The following is a 17,452-nucleotide window of genomic DNA, read 5'->3' on the forward strand; positions in this document are numbered from 1 at the left end:
AGGAACGTGTGTGTGTGTGTGTGTGTGTGCATGTCTTTCTATCCAGTCTTTCTATTCAGTGATAGGACAACATGGCAGTTTTGCAATGTCCTGGGGAAAACCAGGAGAACTGCCTTTTGCCCGCTGAGATTAGGTTTAGGTTTAGGTGCAAGTGGAGTATTATTTGTCTATGGAAGTCTTCACAAGGAATGTAAAACAAACGTGTAGGGGGGGCAAGGGGGTGAGTGTGTGTGTGTGTGTGTGTGTGTGTGTGTGTGTGTGTGAGTGTGTGTGTGTGTGCGCGTGTGTGTGTGTTACAGGAGTTGGCACGATGCCAGAGAGGGCATTCACTCCTGGGAGAGAGAGAAAGAGAGACAGAGAGTGACAGGCCTGCTGATGAGAACACATTCAAATTCATCCTTACAATCTCTTTCTCTCTCTCTCTCTCTCTCTCTCAGCACCTTTACAATTGTACTCCTCTCTCACTCACACTGTGTGCATCACTCCATTCTGCTGCTCTGGAATAAAGGAATAACTTCTCTCTTTCTCTCAGTGCATTTCTGACTCACTGAGTCTCCCGATTGAATATCACTTCATTTAGCAGATGCTTTGTAATCCAGAGCCAGTGAGTCCTGTGAAGTGCCCTGTTTTGTATGCGTGGTCTTGCTCTAAATCTCAAAATACTAATACTTTAGTAAAATGCTACAACTTGATACCCCTGAACACCAGATTTCAACAGTAGTCAGTGCAAAGTCTGAACTGAATTCATTACAATTACAGGTTAAGACTGAGGCATTTATATGGTCCCTGAGAGTGAGATATACACACCACAGTGTATTGTGTAATTGCTATTCAAATACTCTACCAGCTGTGCTACAGGCACACAAAAGTACACAAATATGAACATCAAATACCCCTGCAGGCTCCACCCACAAATGTGCTCTTCTGTGTTACTATTGTGAGGCTGGACAAGCTTTACAGGAGGCTTAAAAAATCCAATTCTGCCAGACGAGAAGCTGGATATAGTGTAGCTCAATGGTTCTGGATAACGCATAAAATGTTTGCTTAGAGTTACTAAATAAAGTTGAGATTTCCAGTTTTAGAATAGTTTAAATCATATTTAAGTAATAGGCAGGTCATGGTTTCGCTTGGAAATCATTCATCAAAAAGGTTCAGTCTTAGGGCCTTTGCTTTTCTCTTTGTACAAGCTACCTCTAGGTGATGTCATTAGGATGCATACATTTTCAGAGCTATGCTGACGATACTCAACTATACATTTGTATTCCTTCTGAAGATCAAGACTCTGTAGACTGACTGACCAGCTGTCTGTCATATATTTCTCAGCGGATGTCGCAAAATTTTCTACAGTTAAATCATGAAGTCTAGAGATTTAGCTAGAGATTTAGCTAGTCTAGAGATTTAGCTTTAATTTTTATTATTTAGTCTAGAGATTTAGCTTTAATTTAGCTTTAGCTTTAAGCTTTAATTTTTATTATTTATAATGTTGATAAGGTTTATGCTGTTTCCCATTTCTATTACTGAGTGCCTTACTCCTGTTACTCTGCTGCTGCTGTAATATTGTGAATTTCCCCGCTGTGGGACTAATAAAGGATTATCTTATCTTATCTTATCTTATCTTATCTTATAAAATTGACTTATGAGAAACTTGGTTCTTTAGCTTCATATAACAAACCTACAGTAGAAACCTATTTTGTCCTGCATGCAAACACAGACACTAAAGTAGCTTATTATTTGAGAAATATCGCAAAAGTTCAGCCTTTTCTCTCACAACTCTGCATTTGTTACAGCAGAGTTGATCACTGTAATGATCTTCTTACTGGACTTCCTAAGAAAACTATACATGCTTTACAACTTTACAAAATACAGCAACATCCTAACAAAAACAACACAGAGAGATCACATCACTCCCGCTTTTAAAGAATTGCACTGCCTGCCTGTATCATTCAGGATAGATTTTAAGCTTCTATTCATTTCTAAAGCTCAAAATAACCTACAGTAATGGTGTCACCATTCCCTGTTATTCAAAATAAATCTATGGTTTCTTATTAGGATCAAATTAATTTTATCAGCATTCTGTAAAGCTTGTCTGACCTTGTGGGCGGAGCCTGGCTATGATAGGTGAGTTTCAATTCATTCAAGTGCTTTCAAACTGCTGAGAAGTTTCTCCTCCTTGTCCTTTTGAGAGGATGAAACGGTCACTCTGAGCAGCTGCAGGGCAGAGTGGGTTGAGCCGAGTCTGAGCCAATAACCTTGCCGAAAACAGGGCTCAGGGCTGGAGGCTGGACAGATGGTCCAGCTGAGGCTGCGAGTTTGTGAGTGTGAAGTGTAGAGGTGGATGTTTAACTCCACTCAGCAGGGACTGATTCAGGTGGAGTGATGGCACGTCATTCCATTACACACACACCTCTCTCAGAAATATTTCCTCACAGATTAATAGCTTGCACTCTCTCTTTCTCTCTCTCTCTCTCTCTCTCTCTTTCTCTCCCTCTTTCTGTCATTTCTCTCTCTCTCTCTCTCTCTCTCTCTCTCTCTCTCTATCTCTCCATCTCTGTCTCTGACTCTACTGCTCATTCACAGCTCTACTGCCCAGTCACCACTCTAATGTCCAGTCACCATTTTACTGCCCAGTCACTGCTCTACTGCCCAGTCACCACTCTACTATCCCAGTCACCGCTCTACTGCCCAATCACCACTCTACTATCCCAGTCACCGCTCTACTATCCCAGTCACCGCTCTACTGCCCAATCACCACTCTACTATCCCAGTCACCGCTCTACTATCCCAGTCACTGCTCTACTGCCCAATCACCACTCTACTATCCCAGTCACCACTCTACTATCCCAATCACCACTCTACTATCCCAGTCACGCTCTACTATCCCAGTCACCGCTCTACTATCCCAGTCACGCTCTACTATCCCAATCACCGCTCTACTATCCCAGTCACCACTCTACTATCCCAGTCACCACTCTACTATCCCAGTCACCGCTCTACTATCCCAGTCACCGCTCTACTGCCCAATCGCCACTCTACTTTCCCAGTCACCGCTCTACTATCCCAATCACCGCTCTACTGCCCAGTCACCATTATACTGCCCAGTCACTGCTCTACTTCCCAGTCACAGCTCTACTGCCCAGTCACCACTCTAATGCACATCACCATTTTACTGCCCAGCCACTGCTCTACTGCCCAATAACCGCTCTACTGCTCAGTCACCGCTCTACTGCCCAGTGACCACCCTACTATCCCAGTCACCGCTCTCTGTCCAATTACCACTCTACTGTCCAGTAACCATTATACTGCCCAGTCACTGCTCTACTGCCCCAATCACCACTCTGCTGTCCAGTCACCACTCTACTAGCCATTCACTGCTCTACTGAATCAATCTACTATCTATAAAACCATTAACCTCTATTATAAGTGATATATTTGTATATTGTTATAAGAGTGATCCTTTTTGTCAGTGTAACAGTAAAGTTCACACTCAGTTAACTGTAAACAGAAATTCAGCTGCATCTTTAACAATTTTTAACACATTCCTTTTACACTTCATTCAGCTTTTACAGCTCCATCAGGTCCTGCAGTGACCCCCCTGTGCTGCGGCAGGGTGATCCCCATATGGAGCGGATTGAGGCAGGATTAAAGGTCATCATTAATCGGACCCCACTGCGTCTGTCACAACAGCGATCAATCTATCCACTGATCTGCTAAAGCCTGTTCACTAAAAGCACCAATCAGGCCTCGCTGATACTGGCTGGCCGTGTTTGACACTGTAGTAACAGTCGCTCCTGAATTCAACCTGCAACATGCATGTCTACCTGACGGTAGAAGCATAAAACAGCTTTAACTGCATCAGCTTTGGAATAAATTAATTAAATTAAGTATGAATGTAAAATAAATCCTCCGCCTATTATGTAATAATAAAATGTAAGAACTAGGATAAAAAGCTTGATTTATTGTTCTTGTCTATATTTGCAGCTCCTTTACCTACATTTGCATATTCAGTGTGTTTTTAACAATAAGTCACACCAAGATAATCAAATCGAATTGTGGCAAAATTTAAGCTTTTATGCACTGAATTAAAATGAAAGATCATAAGTGAACTAAATCCTTGTGAGATCAGATCTGTGGGCTCTAGTATAGCTCTAGTATTTAATAATTTGTATTGGGATTGTATTATTTTGTTATTTTATATAGATATAACTATTCACTAAAGGGTATTATTTCAGGAATTCTGCAAAACAAGAAGTGAAAAACATAAAAAATGATCACGACAAGGATAAAATTTTATATTGGCCACCCATATGGTATCAGTATTCTCAAATACTGATAGGATGCTGTATTTAAGTGCCAGATGTATAATACACAAGGTTCTATGACTGAGAACTGTTGTAGGTACTGAGTTACAGCAGTTTCAACACAGTGACTGTTGTCCCTGAAACTGCTGGAGCTTGTATTCGTTTGAATGTTGTAGAATCTGGCTGGCCTGTTGTGTTTCTACGCTGGCAGGCAGTGCTGAGTGTGACTCACTCTCCTTCTTTTTCTCATTAAACTCCACATTTTTCCCTTTTGGTTGTTCCCAGACGGTTTTGTTTTCCACTGATCTGCATGTCAATAGAACAGACTCAAAAGGAAACTGCACTCATTTCTACAGCGTTTTAGCATATTAGCATCACCTTTCTCCATCTGAACAAGAAGAACCTAAACTAACACAACTACTGGAGTACACTCTTAAACATAGAGGTGGGTTCTTGGGAGTGACACCTTACATGAACCTCTTTTCTTTCCCTAAAGAACTTTTCAATAAGCCATTCTTTAAAACAAAACACTGTAACTGCCCGTACAATCTGAAGGTTCTTCTCCGATTAAGGAAGTATTGACTCTTTAAAAAGTGTAGTTCTTCTAGGGTTCTTTACAAATGCACTTTTTATATATAGATTCATGACAATACATAGAACAATTTGCATAAGCGGTTCATTACATGAACAAAATTTCTTCTCTATGATGGAAATCCTGGAGAATCTTCATAGAAAATGGTTCTTTATCACACAAAAAAGCGTTCCACTGGCACTATAAAGACCTGTTATTGCTAGGAGTGCATGTCCAAGCCAAGAACCATTTAGGAACATTTATTTTAAGAGTGGAACAGGACATCAGTAGGCATAAAGGAGGGATATCTGAGAGAGAGAGAGATAACTATAAACATACGCTTTCTGCATTCACACTCTAATCAAATTGCTCTACTGAACTGACCATTCTGTCCAGAATAGCCGCATCTGAATGAGCTCCTGTCCTGACCACAGCTGTGCTGTGCTCAAACTGACCCACTTTGAAAAGCCCAGGGCTGCACGCGAGTCCACACAAGCTCCGCAGCCACATCTGGAATCAAAATAAGCCCAAACAATCTCTAACCAGCTCTGTACGGAACCAATCAAGCTCCACCTACTGCACCGCCTGGCTGCTGAGTTTGTTTACATGTGCAGTTAGTGCAAGCAATCTCCATAGAAAAGCACAGACCAATAGAACAGAGCCTAAGGTCACCATGCCAAGTGTGGGCTAGGGGGTTATAAAGCCCCCCAACATTGGGCTGCGGAGCAGCGGAACTGTGTTCTCTGGAGTGATCTCTGTTCTCTGTGAGCTCCATCCCATACCTTTGGGATGAGTTCAGCTAAACGCTGATCATACGCTCTAAAAATACGGTTCTCCAAGGGTTCTTCAGTAAAGACAATGACTTTATAACCAAGAACATGCGAAGAACCATTTGATTTTTGAAAATGTTCCCACATAGCACCAAAAAGGGTTCTGTTATTGTCACAATGCCAAGCTTGTAACGATACAATATAGTACTGTAGTACTGGTACAATATAGAACTGTAGTATACGCCCATCTCCAGGGCCCCATTGACAAACAAACCAGCAAGAACGAACACTCAATTTGCATGGTTCTTTGAATAGTCTTTGTAAGGGTTCTTCAGTCTGATGGAAAATGTTGTTTATGGTTCTATATGGGACCTTTTTAAGAAGATGAGCTGTTTTCAGAAAGGTTTTGTACACATAGTTCTTTAAGCGTTCAATCTATATAGAACCATGAACACTCAAAGAACCCTTTGCATGAATAATCCAGACGGGTCCTAAGGGATGGGCACATGCCACAAGAACCCTTTTCCAAAAGATTCTATGTTTAATTTATTACAGTTTCCATTATTCAACTCACCACTCAGATCTGCTTCACATTAACACACCAAAAATGTGGTTCTTCTAGGGTGCTTTACTAAAGAAAATGATCCTGTATAGAACCATAAACAATCAAAGAATCATTTGCACGATTAAATGGTTGATTTTTTAAAAGTGGTCCTATGTAGCACCAAAAAGGGTTCTGTTATTGTTATGATGCCAAGCTTGTAACAGTAGAGGAACCCTTTTTTGGTTCAACATAGAACTGTGGCCTATGCCTGTCAGGGCCCAAGGATTGGGCACATGCCACAAGAACCTTTTTCACAAAGGGTCAATATAGAACCATGTACAACACATTCTCTAGGAGTCTGAAGAACCATTTCACCGTGCAAAGAACCAATTATTCATGCAAATTCTTGGAGTCAGAACCATTGATTTCACTAAAGAGCCCTTGAAGAACCTTCTTTTTTAAGAGTATTGATATAATATTACTCCGTTCTAAAGTAACTTTAATAGCAGCGAAACTTTATCAGCATAATTTTCGCAGGTACAGATGAATATTGTTGGCCTTAATGCCAGCCAGCCTAACAATTGGCTGAGCCCTTGTGTTATACACCATTCAGGCATAACATTATGACCACCTCCTTGTTTCTACACTCATTGTCCATTTTATCAGCTCCACTTACTATATAGGTGCACTTTGTAGTTCTATAGTTACAGACTGTAGTCCATCTGTTTCTCTGATACTTTCTTAGCCCACTTTTACCCTGTTCTTTAGTGGCCAGGACCCCCATGGATCCTTACAAAGCAGGTTCTATTTGGTGGATCATTCTCAGCACTGCAGTAACACTGATGTGGTGGTGGTGTGTTAGTGTGTGTTGTGCTGGTACGTGTGGATCAGACACAGCAGTGCTGCTGGAGTTTTTAAACACTGTGTCTACTCACTGTCCACTCTATTAGACACTCCTACCTTGTCAGTCCACCTTGTAGATGTAAAGTCAGAGACAATAGCTCATCTGCTGCTGCACAGTTTGTGTTGGTCACTCTCTAGTCTTTCATCAGTAGTCACAGGACAGTGCTCACAGGACGCTGTTGGCTGGATGTTTTTAGCTGGAGGACTATTCTCAGTCCAGCAGTGACACCAAGGAGTTTAAAAACTCCAGCAGCACTGCTGTGTTTGATCCACTCAGACCAGCACAACACACACTAACACACCACCACCACATCAGTGTTACTGCAGTGCTGAGAATGATCCACCACTCAATAGCACCTGCTCTGTGAGGGTCCATGGGGGTCCTGACCACTGAAGAACAAGGTAAAAGGGGGCTAAGAAAGTATGTAGAGAAACAGATGGACTACAGTCTGTAATGTAGAACTACAAAGTGCACCTATATAGTAAGTGTAGCTGATAAAATGGACAATGAGCATAGAAACAAGGAGGTAGTCATAATGTTATGCCTGATTGGTGTACATCCAGACACTGAGACAGGAAGGTGTAGACTGAGACTGAGCCTTGATAGGACAGTAAACGAATCACTGTGATCCAATCAGAAAGGCTGGATTTTGATTCAAAGGGTAAAAGCTCTCCCCTATATATGGGCTAGGGCACTGGCATATTAGCCAAACCCCAAAAATGAAAAACAAAACAAAGAACAAAACAAAGACTAATCCATCTCCAATCCAAGAGACGGATCATCGCCGTTGTAAGCAAACGGAAGCTCTTTAGCGCGTATATCACCATCAGGAGGTCAGGGTCACCATCCGGATCACCGCACGCGTCAGGCTGAGGGGGGAGAGAGGCAGATTTATCTCTATAGGAATCTCATTAAAGGCTGCAGGGTAGAGAAGAGGATGAGTAAGGGGGCGAAACCACGACCTTGATCATATATTTAGGAGCCGTTCCCAGACCTGGAGGCCCAGTGTAGCATCCAGTTTACCTGCTCTAAAATGTCTGAAGGTCTTTCGGCACCGCAGAGGGCCAGGACAGATGTGTCAGCCTGCCTACACTAAGGAAATAGCTTCATAGAAATGCTAAAAAAGTAGATATTAGCATGATTTAGCACTGCTTATTGATGGCTGTTAGCTTTTACTGAGTATTAGCAAAGTCATAACAAACCCAACAAAGAGTTATTTAATATTTTACTTTATAAACATTTGGTAAATACATGCTAATTCCAAATTTGAAAACCCTTTTCAGTTAACACAGTTTGTCGCTGCATCTACAAAAGCAAGTTAAGACTCTGCCATGCACAGTGGAAGTCATGCAACAACAATGTCCAGAAATGCCACCAACTTCTCTGGGCTAAAGCTCATCTGAGATGGACTAATGCTCGGTGACACCATGTATAGTGGTCTAACAAGTCCACTTTTCTGTATATGGAAATTATCGTCATGTTCTCTGGGCCCTAAGAAGAAAAGGACCATCCAGACTGCTACCAGTATAAAGTTCAAAAGCCAGAGTCTGTCATGATGTGGGGAGGTATTATTGCTAATGGCAGCGAAGTCACCATTACTGTTGAGGGGTACATATGCAGTTTGGAATGACATATGCTGTCTTCTAGACAACGTATTTATCAGTGATATGAAAATGCAATACACAACAACAGAGGCCTGGGACTGTTGAGCAGCTAACGTGTTATCTTGAGTAAGAATGGGGAAAAAAATCCACTTTCACAACTACTACAACTGGTGTCTCCATTTCCCAAACAATTACTCAACGTTGTTTAGAGGAAACATGATGTAACACAGTGGTAAACATGCCTCTGTTCCAACTGTTTTGGAACATGTTGCAGGCGACAAATTTAGAAAAAGCCTACATATACAAAAAAAAGAAGTTAAGTTAAGTAGTTGAAACATTAAATATGTCGTTCTTTTATACAGGTTAAAATGGATTTGCACATCATTGCTCTCTGTTTTTGTTTACATTTTGTTACTGTCCTAAGATTTTTTGAAATGAGTTTGTATGTAAGTCTGTCCATTTGGTGGCCTTTGCTACATCTCTGGGCAGTTGTTATAGTCATACATAATTGATTATAAAAACAATACTGATAGGACAGGTTTTGGTTGGGCATTTAAAGATTTTGACCCCTTTGTTTCGAAAAACTTAATGTTCAAATAAGAACATGGAGCAAACGTGTTTCATAACATTTCATTACATTTTGTTTCTAAACTATCTCAAAAATATAATCTTAAAAGCAAAATAAGAGGTTAATTGAGTAAGAGAGTGAGGTTAGGATAAACTTAATTAAAACTAAGCTGAACAATAGAACTAAAATTGCTTTGTAGATAATTAATTTTTACTTTCAAGTTACAACCAAATATCTACTAAATTGTCCATAATTTTCTTTAAATCTGGCTCTAAGCTTAACCTTAACCTCAACCCAAAACCTAAACCCAACCCTCCCCCTGGTCCAAACCCTAACCCCGACTCCATCACTGTTTAGAATCTGAGTTTAAGCAGATAGTTTGTTAACAATTTGAACATCTGTAGAGAATCTATAGGGGGCTATAGTGGACTATCCAAATGAAGTGAGACCCAATTTGTTAACAAATGAAAAAAGAGCTTTTATGACCACAAGAAATTCCCCCTTATTTACAGACTGTTTACAGCTGTCCTCTCTCTAGCTAGAAGATGGTCGTTTGTCTTCTACCTGTGACAGCAAAGATCAAGCCTGTTGATATGATAAAGAAAAGGTCTCCATGCTGGAAATCCGACATGAATCTGACTGCATATTTTCAGAAATAGGAGAGTTGCAGATTCTCTTCTCTCCAAAAATCCATTTTGACAGTTTTAACACGTGCAACATGAACTCCAGGGTACAGCTGGAGGACACATTCTTCCCCCATCCCTCCCCTAATTTCACCTAATCCTCACCCTGACACACTCAAATTCATAGCTGTCCGCTCTTAGCCCAGTTTTAGGGGCTTATCCTCACCTGACCTCTTTATTGCAGAAGTTGTTTGAGCCCCATGTGATAGGATGGAGAGCTCCTTTCCTCATCAACAGTCTATAGACGAGCCGTTATTGTCATTATTATTACTGTAACTCAACCATATCGGCTCGCTTGTTCCTTTTTATTACTTTTCTCTTGGAAATGGACAGACTGTGTTCATGTTATGCTGGAACTATGTAAACAAAACAGCCCAGTGTGCGTGTGGGTCACTTGCTTCAGTTCCAAACAGCAGAACTCAACCCCTCTCTGGCAGCGAGGGAACGTTTCCTAATAAAGTTTCTCCATAAAGCTTCCAGAAAAACATGTGGCTCTCTGTTCTGTCTGTGACGACGGCTGCCTGTCCGTGTGCAAAGACCAGAATCTCCCACTCGTGACCACATGCAGCATGAAAACGTCGCTTTCTGTCTCCAAAACGGCGAGTTCTTGCTCTGCTGACACACACCACCATCTATCTTCTCAACTCTTTCAGTTCTACGTGGGAAAGTGCGGGGTTCCCTCTTGGTATTTCCCAGTGCATGTGGGTTTTTCTTACCCACCGGTAATCATTTTTACAGCATTTGAATATTATGTCGAGTTTCTATTCCACATCTGAACAACCAAATAAACACTTTCCTTGTTTTAGCTTCGGTTAGCTGGAACAGAGCTCATTCTGTGGTGTGTGTGTGGCACATTTGGCCTGCTAACTATGCTATCTTTAGCTTAGACAAAATGCTTAGCTTAGCCAAAAAGAACAGCTTTATTTTTTCTGTCTGGCAGTCACTCGACTTCTGCTTTTTCAGACATTTGCTTTTATCATCTACACTTGCTTCAGCAGGGACAGTTAGTCAGAAACAAACCTGTACTACAGCGTGTGGGACTCTTTTACAGGCTTTTCTGTCCCTTGTTAATATATGACTTCCTCTATGCACAGAGGAGCTCATATATCAACAATGTCCAGAAACACTGCCAACTTCTCTGGGCTAAAATTTATCTGTGATGGATTGATGTTCAGTCACATTGTGTACAGTGGTCCGAAAAGTCCACCTTTATGATTGTTTATGGAAATAATCGTTGTGTTCTCTGGGCCCTAAGAAGAAATGGACCAGATTGTTACCAGTGTAATGTTCAAAAGCCGGAGGTGGGGGTATTAGTGCCAATGGCAGGGGTAACATCAGTGAAGTCACCATTACTGCTGAGGGGTACATATGCAGTTTGGAACGACATATCAGATATATGAAAATGCTGCTCGACTTCACTCCCTCAGATTTGAATCATCATCTGAACTTGTGTCAGTGCTTCAGTTAGCTAGAATCCAACAAGTTCTGTGGTCAGTAGAGTTAGCTAAGATAATTCAGCTCATCTCTCCTAGTTAGCAGCACTGTTTAACATGTATTGGTTGTTAAATATATGAAAACCATGTTCATACCATATTATACCATTATATTTAGAGGCCATTTGAATGAAAGAAATGGATTCCGCCCAACTCTAGTGCTCACTACATGGCTTTAGCCCCAAATTTTCAATTTCAGGCAATTTTTTTTATCTGTGACAAATCCCTCTGCAGTTAAATTAGTGCTCAAGCTCATCACTTGTCAAGTGTGAGTTCAGAAATTTGGGAGATTGTCTTGTTGCACAGACTGAACTGTGAATTATTGACTGATGGTGCTACTGAGAGAAAGGAAACCGTAATGGTTAATGGTTGATTAGCTAGATTAAACACATGGGTCATTATCCATTTGGAGGGAAACCACGCAATAAAGGTTTCAGGGCTTAAAAAGAGGTTTAAAATATCAGACACAGGTCTAAAAGTTGGTATGTACATTTGTAGACAGTTGAGCTAAGATTAAATAACACTTTTCCCTCATGATTCTCAGATTTTTCTTTTTCATCCTGTTTCATAGTCAATCTGCATCTGTAAAACAGCTCATAACAAAGTTTTCAAACCATTTTTTACATGAAACAGTATTTTTAAGATGTTTAAAGGTTCACTGGTGTTATCAGGACTCTTATTTTACATTTTAACACAGTATTTTTAGCTCTATTAAACTGCTTCTTTGGGTCAAGACTCATCAGAGAACATCTCAAGTTATATATGTAAATTATGTATATATATATATATATATATATATACATACATACATACATATATATATATATATATATATATATATAAAAATGTATAATTTTGTTTTTCAGGCAGCTCAGAACTTTTGTGTCACCAATGTTTTGTGCTTTCGCTGGGTAATTAATATTTTGTCAAAATAATGACGTAAATATCATTTTTATTACTGATTTAAAATAGTTGCACAAGGTCACCTGATTTACAATGAGTCAGCCAATTTACAGAATCCTCAGTTTTAACCTGAATGACACTGAGTCACCGTCACTGGTGTTACACCATATTCATATAACAAATATGTTTGGAATTTAGATCAGGTATTTATAATGTCAAGTTAGCATTATAAAGAAAATTTCAAGAAAAATATTTTAAAAATATAACCAAAACATATCTCAACCCACATTCAGGTCTTCACTAAGATTCATCAACACCTGTTTTCGAAAGTTGCTACCTGCAGCATCGCAGCTAGACTGTGAAGTTTTATCAGGTTTTATAGCTCAAAGCAAGTGTCCAAAACCACATCAACAAGTCAGCACCACCTTAAGACCTGGAGTGTTTCTGAGCATGTTTCGGTGACTACTGACTTCTAGTGTCTTAGCAACGCACCAGTGCTAAACTGAAGAAGCAAAATTTTGACTCTAAACATGTTTCAGCCGATCAACTACATCTGGGTTGAGTGGAAAACTGTGTACATTTGACAATAAATGTTTCATTAGAATGGTACTAATGGAGCCCCACACAGTAAGATCTGATTTTGCTCTGATTTCATGAAGATTTCATAAACATTTCAAAGCGCAACATCTCGTCTCAAGCTGAGCCAGGAATAAATTATACAAATAACCATAGGTTGCAGTCCTAGTGTCTACTTGGCCTTACCTGCAGAAAACTCCGATGCCATCCAGTACATAGCATTGGCCTCCGTTGAAGCAGTAGCTAGGCAGTGTGTCGCACTGCGACCTGCAGGTGCCATTAATGCGAACGTAGCCGAGCCGACAGTCAGCGCCGTTGCTGGAGATTCCTACACGTGGGCCTTCTTCCTTCGTGGGGTTGAAGGGGCTGGGGAAGCGAGGTTGGAAGGGTCTGGGTGGAGGCGTAGTGGTTAGTTCATCTTCGTATGTCTCAGCAGTGGTACTGTACTCGTCCGAGGGAGAAGACACGGTATCATCGTACGGAGTGAGGTAGTCATAGTTATCCGGCATTGCCCAGGCAGTGGGGTCACGACCTTGAAACTCATGGGCAGAAGGGGAAGGTGAGAAAAGCTCCTTGCGGGAGTCGATGTCAAATTTCACGGTCACAGGTTTGGAAGGGGGAGCAGCAGGGGACTGGGTGGTCAGGGACTCCTGGCGGTCCAGGTCTTCCACAGTGGTCTCCATGGTTACTTTCGGGACATGCCAGGATGACTCTGTGAAAACATGCGGCCTCAGTTCCTCCTCTTCCATGAAGTTGTCATGAGGCAGTAGGTGGTCAGTTTCTGCAGAATCTTGGCTTATTTTTGGACTTCCCATGTCTACAGTTTCTGCAGTGGTCTCTTCAGGTGCGGAAGTGACCACTGGAAATTCCTCTAACGGCTCACCACTGCCCTGCTCACCTCCATCTCTAGGCTTACGTCCAGCTCGGAGGTGAAGGAACATATTGCCAACCGATTTGAAAGCTTCTGTCATTTCATTCAGCTTCGCCTCTTCAACCTCTGCTAGCAGCGAGGTCCTATTCATTGCACTTGCACTGGCTGACTCAGTACCGTTTTCCATCACTGAGTTAGCTGTGAAGAGAGGGAACAAGTCAAAATTAGTAGTTTTCAATTGTACAGCTTAATGTTGAAACCATCAACAGGCAGAATCATGCTAGCTTTAAGGTAAGCTAAGTCATATAACAATGTTAAGACCATTCAGCTAAATAAGTTAACTTATCTTGCATAAAACAGTCTGATTAATCAAGACTGTACAGTGTTTGTATTTGCAATTACAAGATAAAAATTAACACACTGGTACATTTGCCATCATATATATTGCTTCATTAAAGTTTGCTAAAAGATCTGAGGTAAAAGATGACATGTGCTCTTCAGTATAGTACTAGTTTTTGCTAGCATTGGCTCATCCGAAGGGGCACCGCCCATCACTAAAAACTAGAACTTATTGAACTTCAATGTCCAGCAGCTACACAATTTTCCTGGTCTTCATATAACTGTGTTGTCCAGAATTTTGTCAAAATTTATCTCTATTTATGAAACATCTTCTAAAACCAGTTTATTTTTCAATAATAATGAAGCATGTTTTCACATGTGTGATTCACTCAACTGTGTGATTCTACATCTCTGATAGCGGCTTATATCGGTCCGCTATCTTAATAAGGTTGGCACCCCGCTGACTGTTTGCCACTGCTGGTCCACCCTCAGACTACCCAGATTACTGTCCTGCATACAAGCTCTAACTAGTTTGTAATCTCCTCAAACAGATTTGAAATGCACAGAGACTTTTATTTTGTAAAATAAACTTACAAACAACTGAGAGAGAAGAATAATGACTAGGCCTAAGATAAAATGATTTTATAGTAAAATGTTGCTGATGCTGTGCTGGATTAAAATTACTTACTAAACTAATTTACAGATTATAACAAAAGAAATGAATAAATAAATTGGACTGTAAATGGAAAATGAGCGATGATGAGTAGGATTTTGTCTATTACTCTGCATCACCACTGGTGGGCCATCCAGAAAATGCTGAGCAAAATGCCAGTGGATCACCAGCTCTGCCATCAGTGAGCCAACAGTGGTCCACTATCCTCTTGCTACCAGGGATTGTCCTCTGTGCTCATTAACCTTTCAGTCTGTTGGCTCATGTGCTAGGCTAACAGGCATCCCTAGCTGAAAGCTTTGAACGGTAATAAATGAATGTAGGTCAGAATTTTGCAAACGATCAGTTACAGAGTACAGAAAAAACTGCAGTCAAATAAATTTTATGAATACAAAGTATCTTAAATATTCCTTAGCATCAAGTAACAGCAACCATGCTAACCCATTAGCAAGCTGCCATGTTTCTCCCTTCATTGTTAGCCACATTAGCACTCCTAGATGAAGTGTTTCTATTACTTCCAACAGAGTAAGTCTCAGATTTCTTTCCAAAGCTTCTTTAGAAAGCCTTGGATTAAGTGTAATAATTTTACTAATGTACTCAGCCGGCGATGAGTTGAGATTAGGGATTAGGGATGGGTAGCTAGCGGCAGCAGGGTTCCCCATGGGGAGTCAGACTGTGATCTGCTGAGGAGACGGACACCATCCTTACCCAACTGGGCTTCAACCTGCCCTAAATTGACAGAGTGTAACACAAACTAGTAAGCCCAGCTGAAAAAAAGAGCACACTCCAGCTTGAGGGTCCATGCAGTGATGACCATGTGCTTATTTTGTGACCTATTGCATTACTGGCCCATGCTGTATTTTTCTTGCAATTTATTTTTCCAAAAAATCATGGTTCTATGTTCCAAAAAAATTACTTGAACATTTTTCACACAACCCTTTTCAACCTCTCTGTCACGTCTGCAGCCAGTCCGCATACGGACGGAAATTGCATTACCCATTATTCCTGTTCTGATCTTGTTTGTGTTTTGACTTCCTTTGACTGCCCTTGCCTGTTATGGTCGCCTTTCTTGTTCTGCTGTGTTTCCTGGATTTGACCCATGCATGTATCCTAACTACTCTCTGCATCTACGATTCCACAAGTAAAGTTTCACTTTTGTTCTTAAGCTGCAAGCATCTGCTTTCTGGTTTCATGTCACAGAATACTTTGCCTATCATGCAGACAGCGGACCCAGAAGCTTTTCAAAAAGCTTTGACAGAGCAAGGACAACTACTTGGCAGACATCAGCAGGTTCTTTCTGGCGTTACTCACTCACTAGAATCACTGGCTCACCAGCAAGTGGAACAACAGTCACAGCTAGCTCAGCTAGTCACCAGTGTCAAGGGACTAAGTAGCCAACTACAAACTGTAAGTCTGACTGAACTTGATCTTAACATCGCTCCTCCTATGGCTTCTGCATCCAGTCCATTTGTTCCCTTCCCAGTGAGTAAGCAAGATAAGTTCGACAGTAACCCAGATAAATGTCAGGGCTTTCTGTTGCAATGTTCCGTGTTCTTTGATAATTCCCCCGCTAGTAATGACCAAGCTAAAATTTCGTTCATTGTATTGAGGTTATCTGAGAAAGTAATAGAATGGGCCACAGCCAGCTGGGATCGGATCACCGTATGACATATGTTCAATTTCTTAAGGACTTTAAAATGGTGTTTGACTGTGCTATAGACTTAATAGAAAACCTTACATTCCCCAAAGCCCGAGTATATCCTCTGACCCAAGAGGAACAAAAGGCCTTAGATGTATATATCCAGGAAGCATTAGCTCAAGGGTTCATTAGACCTTCTACTTCTCCCATCTCCTCCAGTTTTTTCTTCATAAAGAAGAAAGATGGAGGTCTACAGTCATGTATAGACTACTGTGCTTTAAATCAAATTACTAAACCTTATCCCTATCCTCTCCCCTTCGTTCCTGTAGCCTTAGAATAACTAAAAGGGGCCAAAATCTTCACCAACCGTGATCTCAGAAATGCTACTAATTTAATCAGAGTCAGAGAGGGAGATGAATGAAAGATGGCGTTCATGACCACTAGGAGGCACTACGAGTACTCCATGATGCCCATTGGGCTCTCTATAGCGCCCTCTGTCTTCCAGTCCCATATTAATGAGGTGCTCCAGGACTTGTTGGGACAGTTTGCGATTGCATATTTAGATGACATTCTCATTTACTCTCCAGATATGGAAACTCATGTGCAGCAGGTCTGCACCATCTTGAACCATTTGCTAGAGCACGATTTGTTCGTTAAACAAGAGAAAAGTGTGAATCTTAACTCTGTAGATTTCAATAGGATACATCATTTGTGAGCAGGGAGTACTCATGGACGATCATAAAGCAGATGCTGTAGTGAACTGGCCCTTTCCCATTTCCGTAAAGGAGTTACAGAGGTTTCTAGGTTTTGCTAATTTCTATAGGAGATTCATTAGGAATTTCAGTACTATTGTGGCTCCCCTCACCTCTCTGCTCAACGGGTCTCCTAAAAAAATTTGGTGGACTGAGCAGTCTGAGATGGCATTAAAGAGGCTTAAGGAGGTCTTCACCACTGCACCCATTCTTAAACATCCTGATCCTCAACAACCGTTTGTAGTGGAAGTAGATGCATCTGAGACT

At 41.0% G+C, this 17,452-nt stretch overlaps 1 protein-coding gene across 8 annotated transcripts in view; it reads right to left on the reverse strand.

Moving 5' to 3' along the window:
• cspg5a (chondroitin sulfate proteoglycan 5a) overlaps window positions 1–17,452 on the reverse strand; it is a 63,378-nt gene that overhangs the window by 27,493 nt on the left and 18,433 nt on the right. For all 8 annotated transcript variants that reach the window (XM_017714461.2, XM_037534065.1, XM_037534067.1 and 5 more), the window contains exon 2: window positions 13,101–13,983. In XM_017714461.2, the coding sequence (XP_017569950.1) occupies window positions 13,101–13,983 (883 nt within the window). The remainder of the gene's footprint in view (window positions 1–13,100; window positions 13,984–17,452) is intronic.

This window comes from Pygocentrus nattereri, chromosome 24, assembly GCF_015220715.1.
Source record: "Pygocentrus nattereri isolate fPygNat1 chromosome 24, fPygNat1.pri, whole genome shotgun sequence".
In the NCBI taxonomy this organism is placed as follows: domain Eukaryota; kingdom Metazoa; phylum Chordata; class Actinopteri; order Characiformes; family Serrasalmidae; genus Pygocentrus; species Pygocentrus nattereri.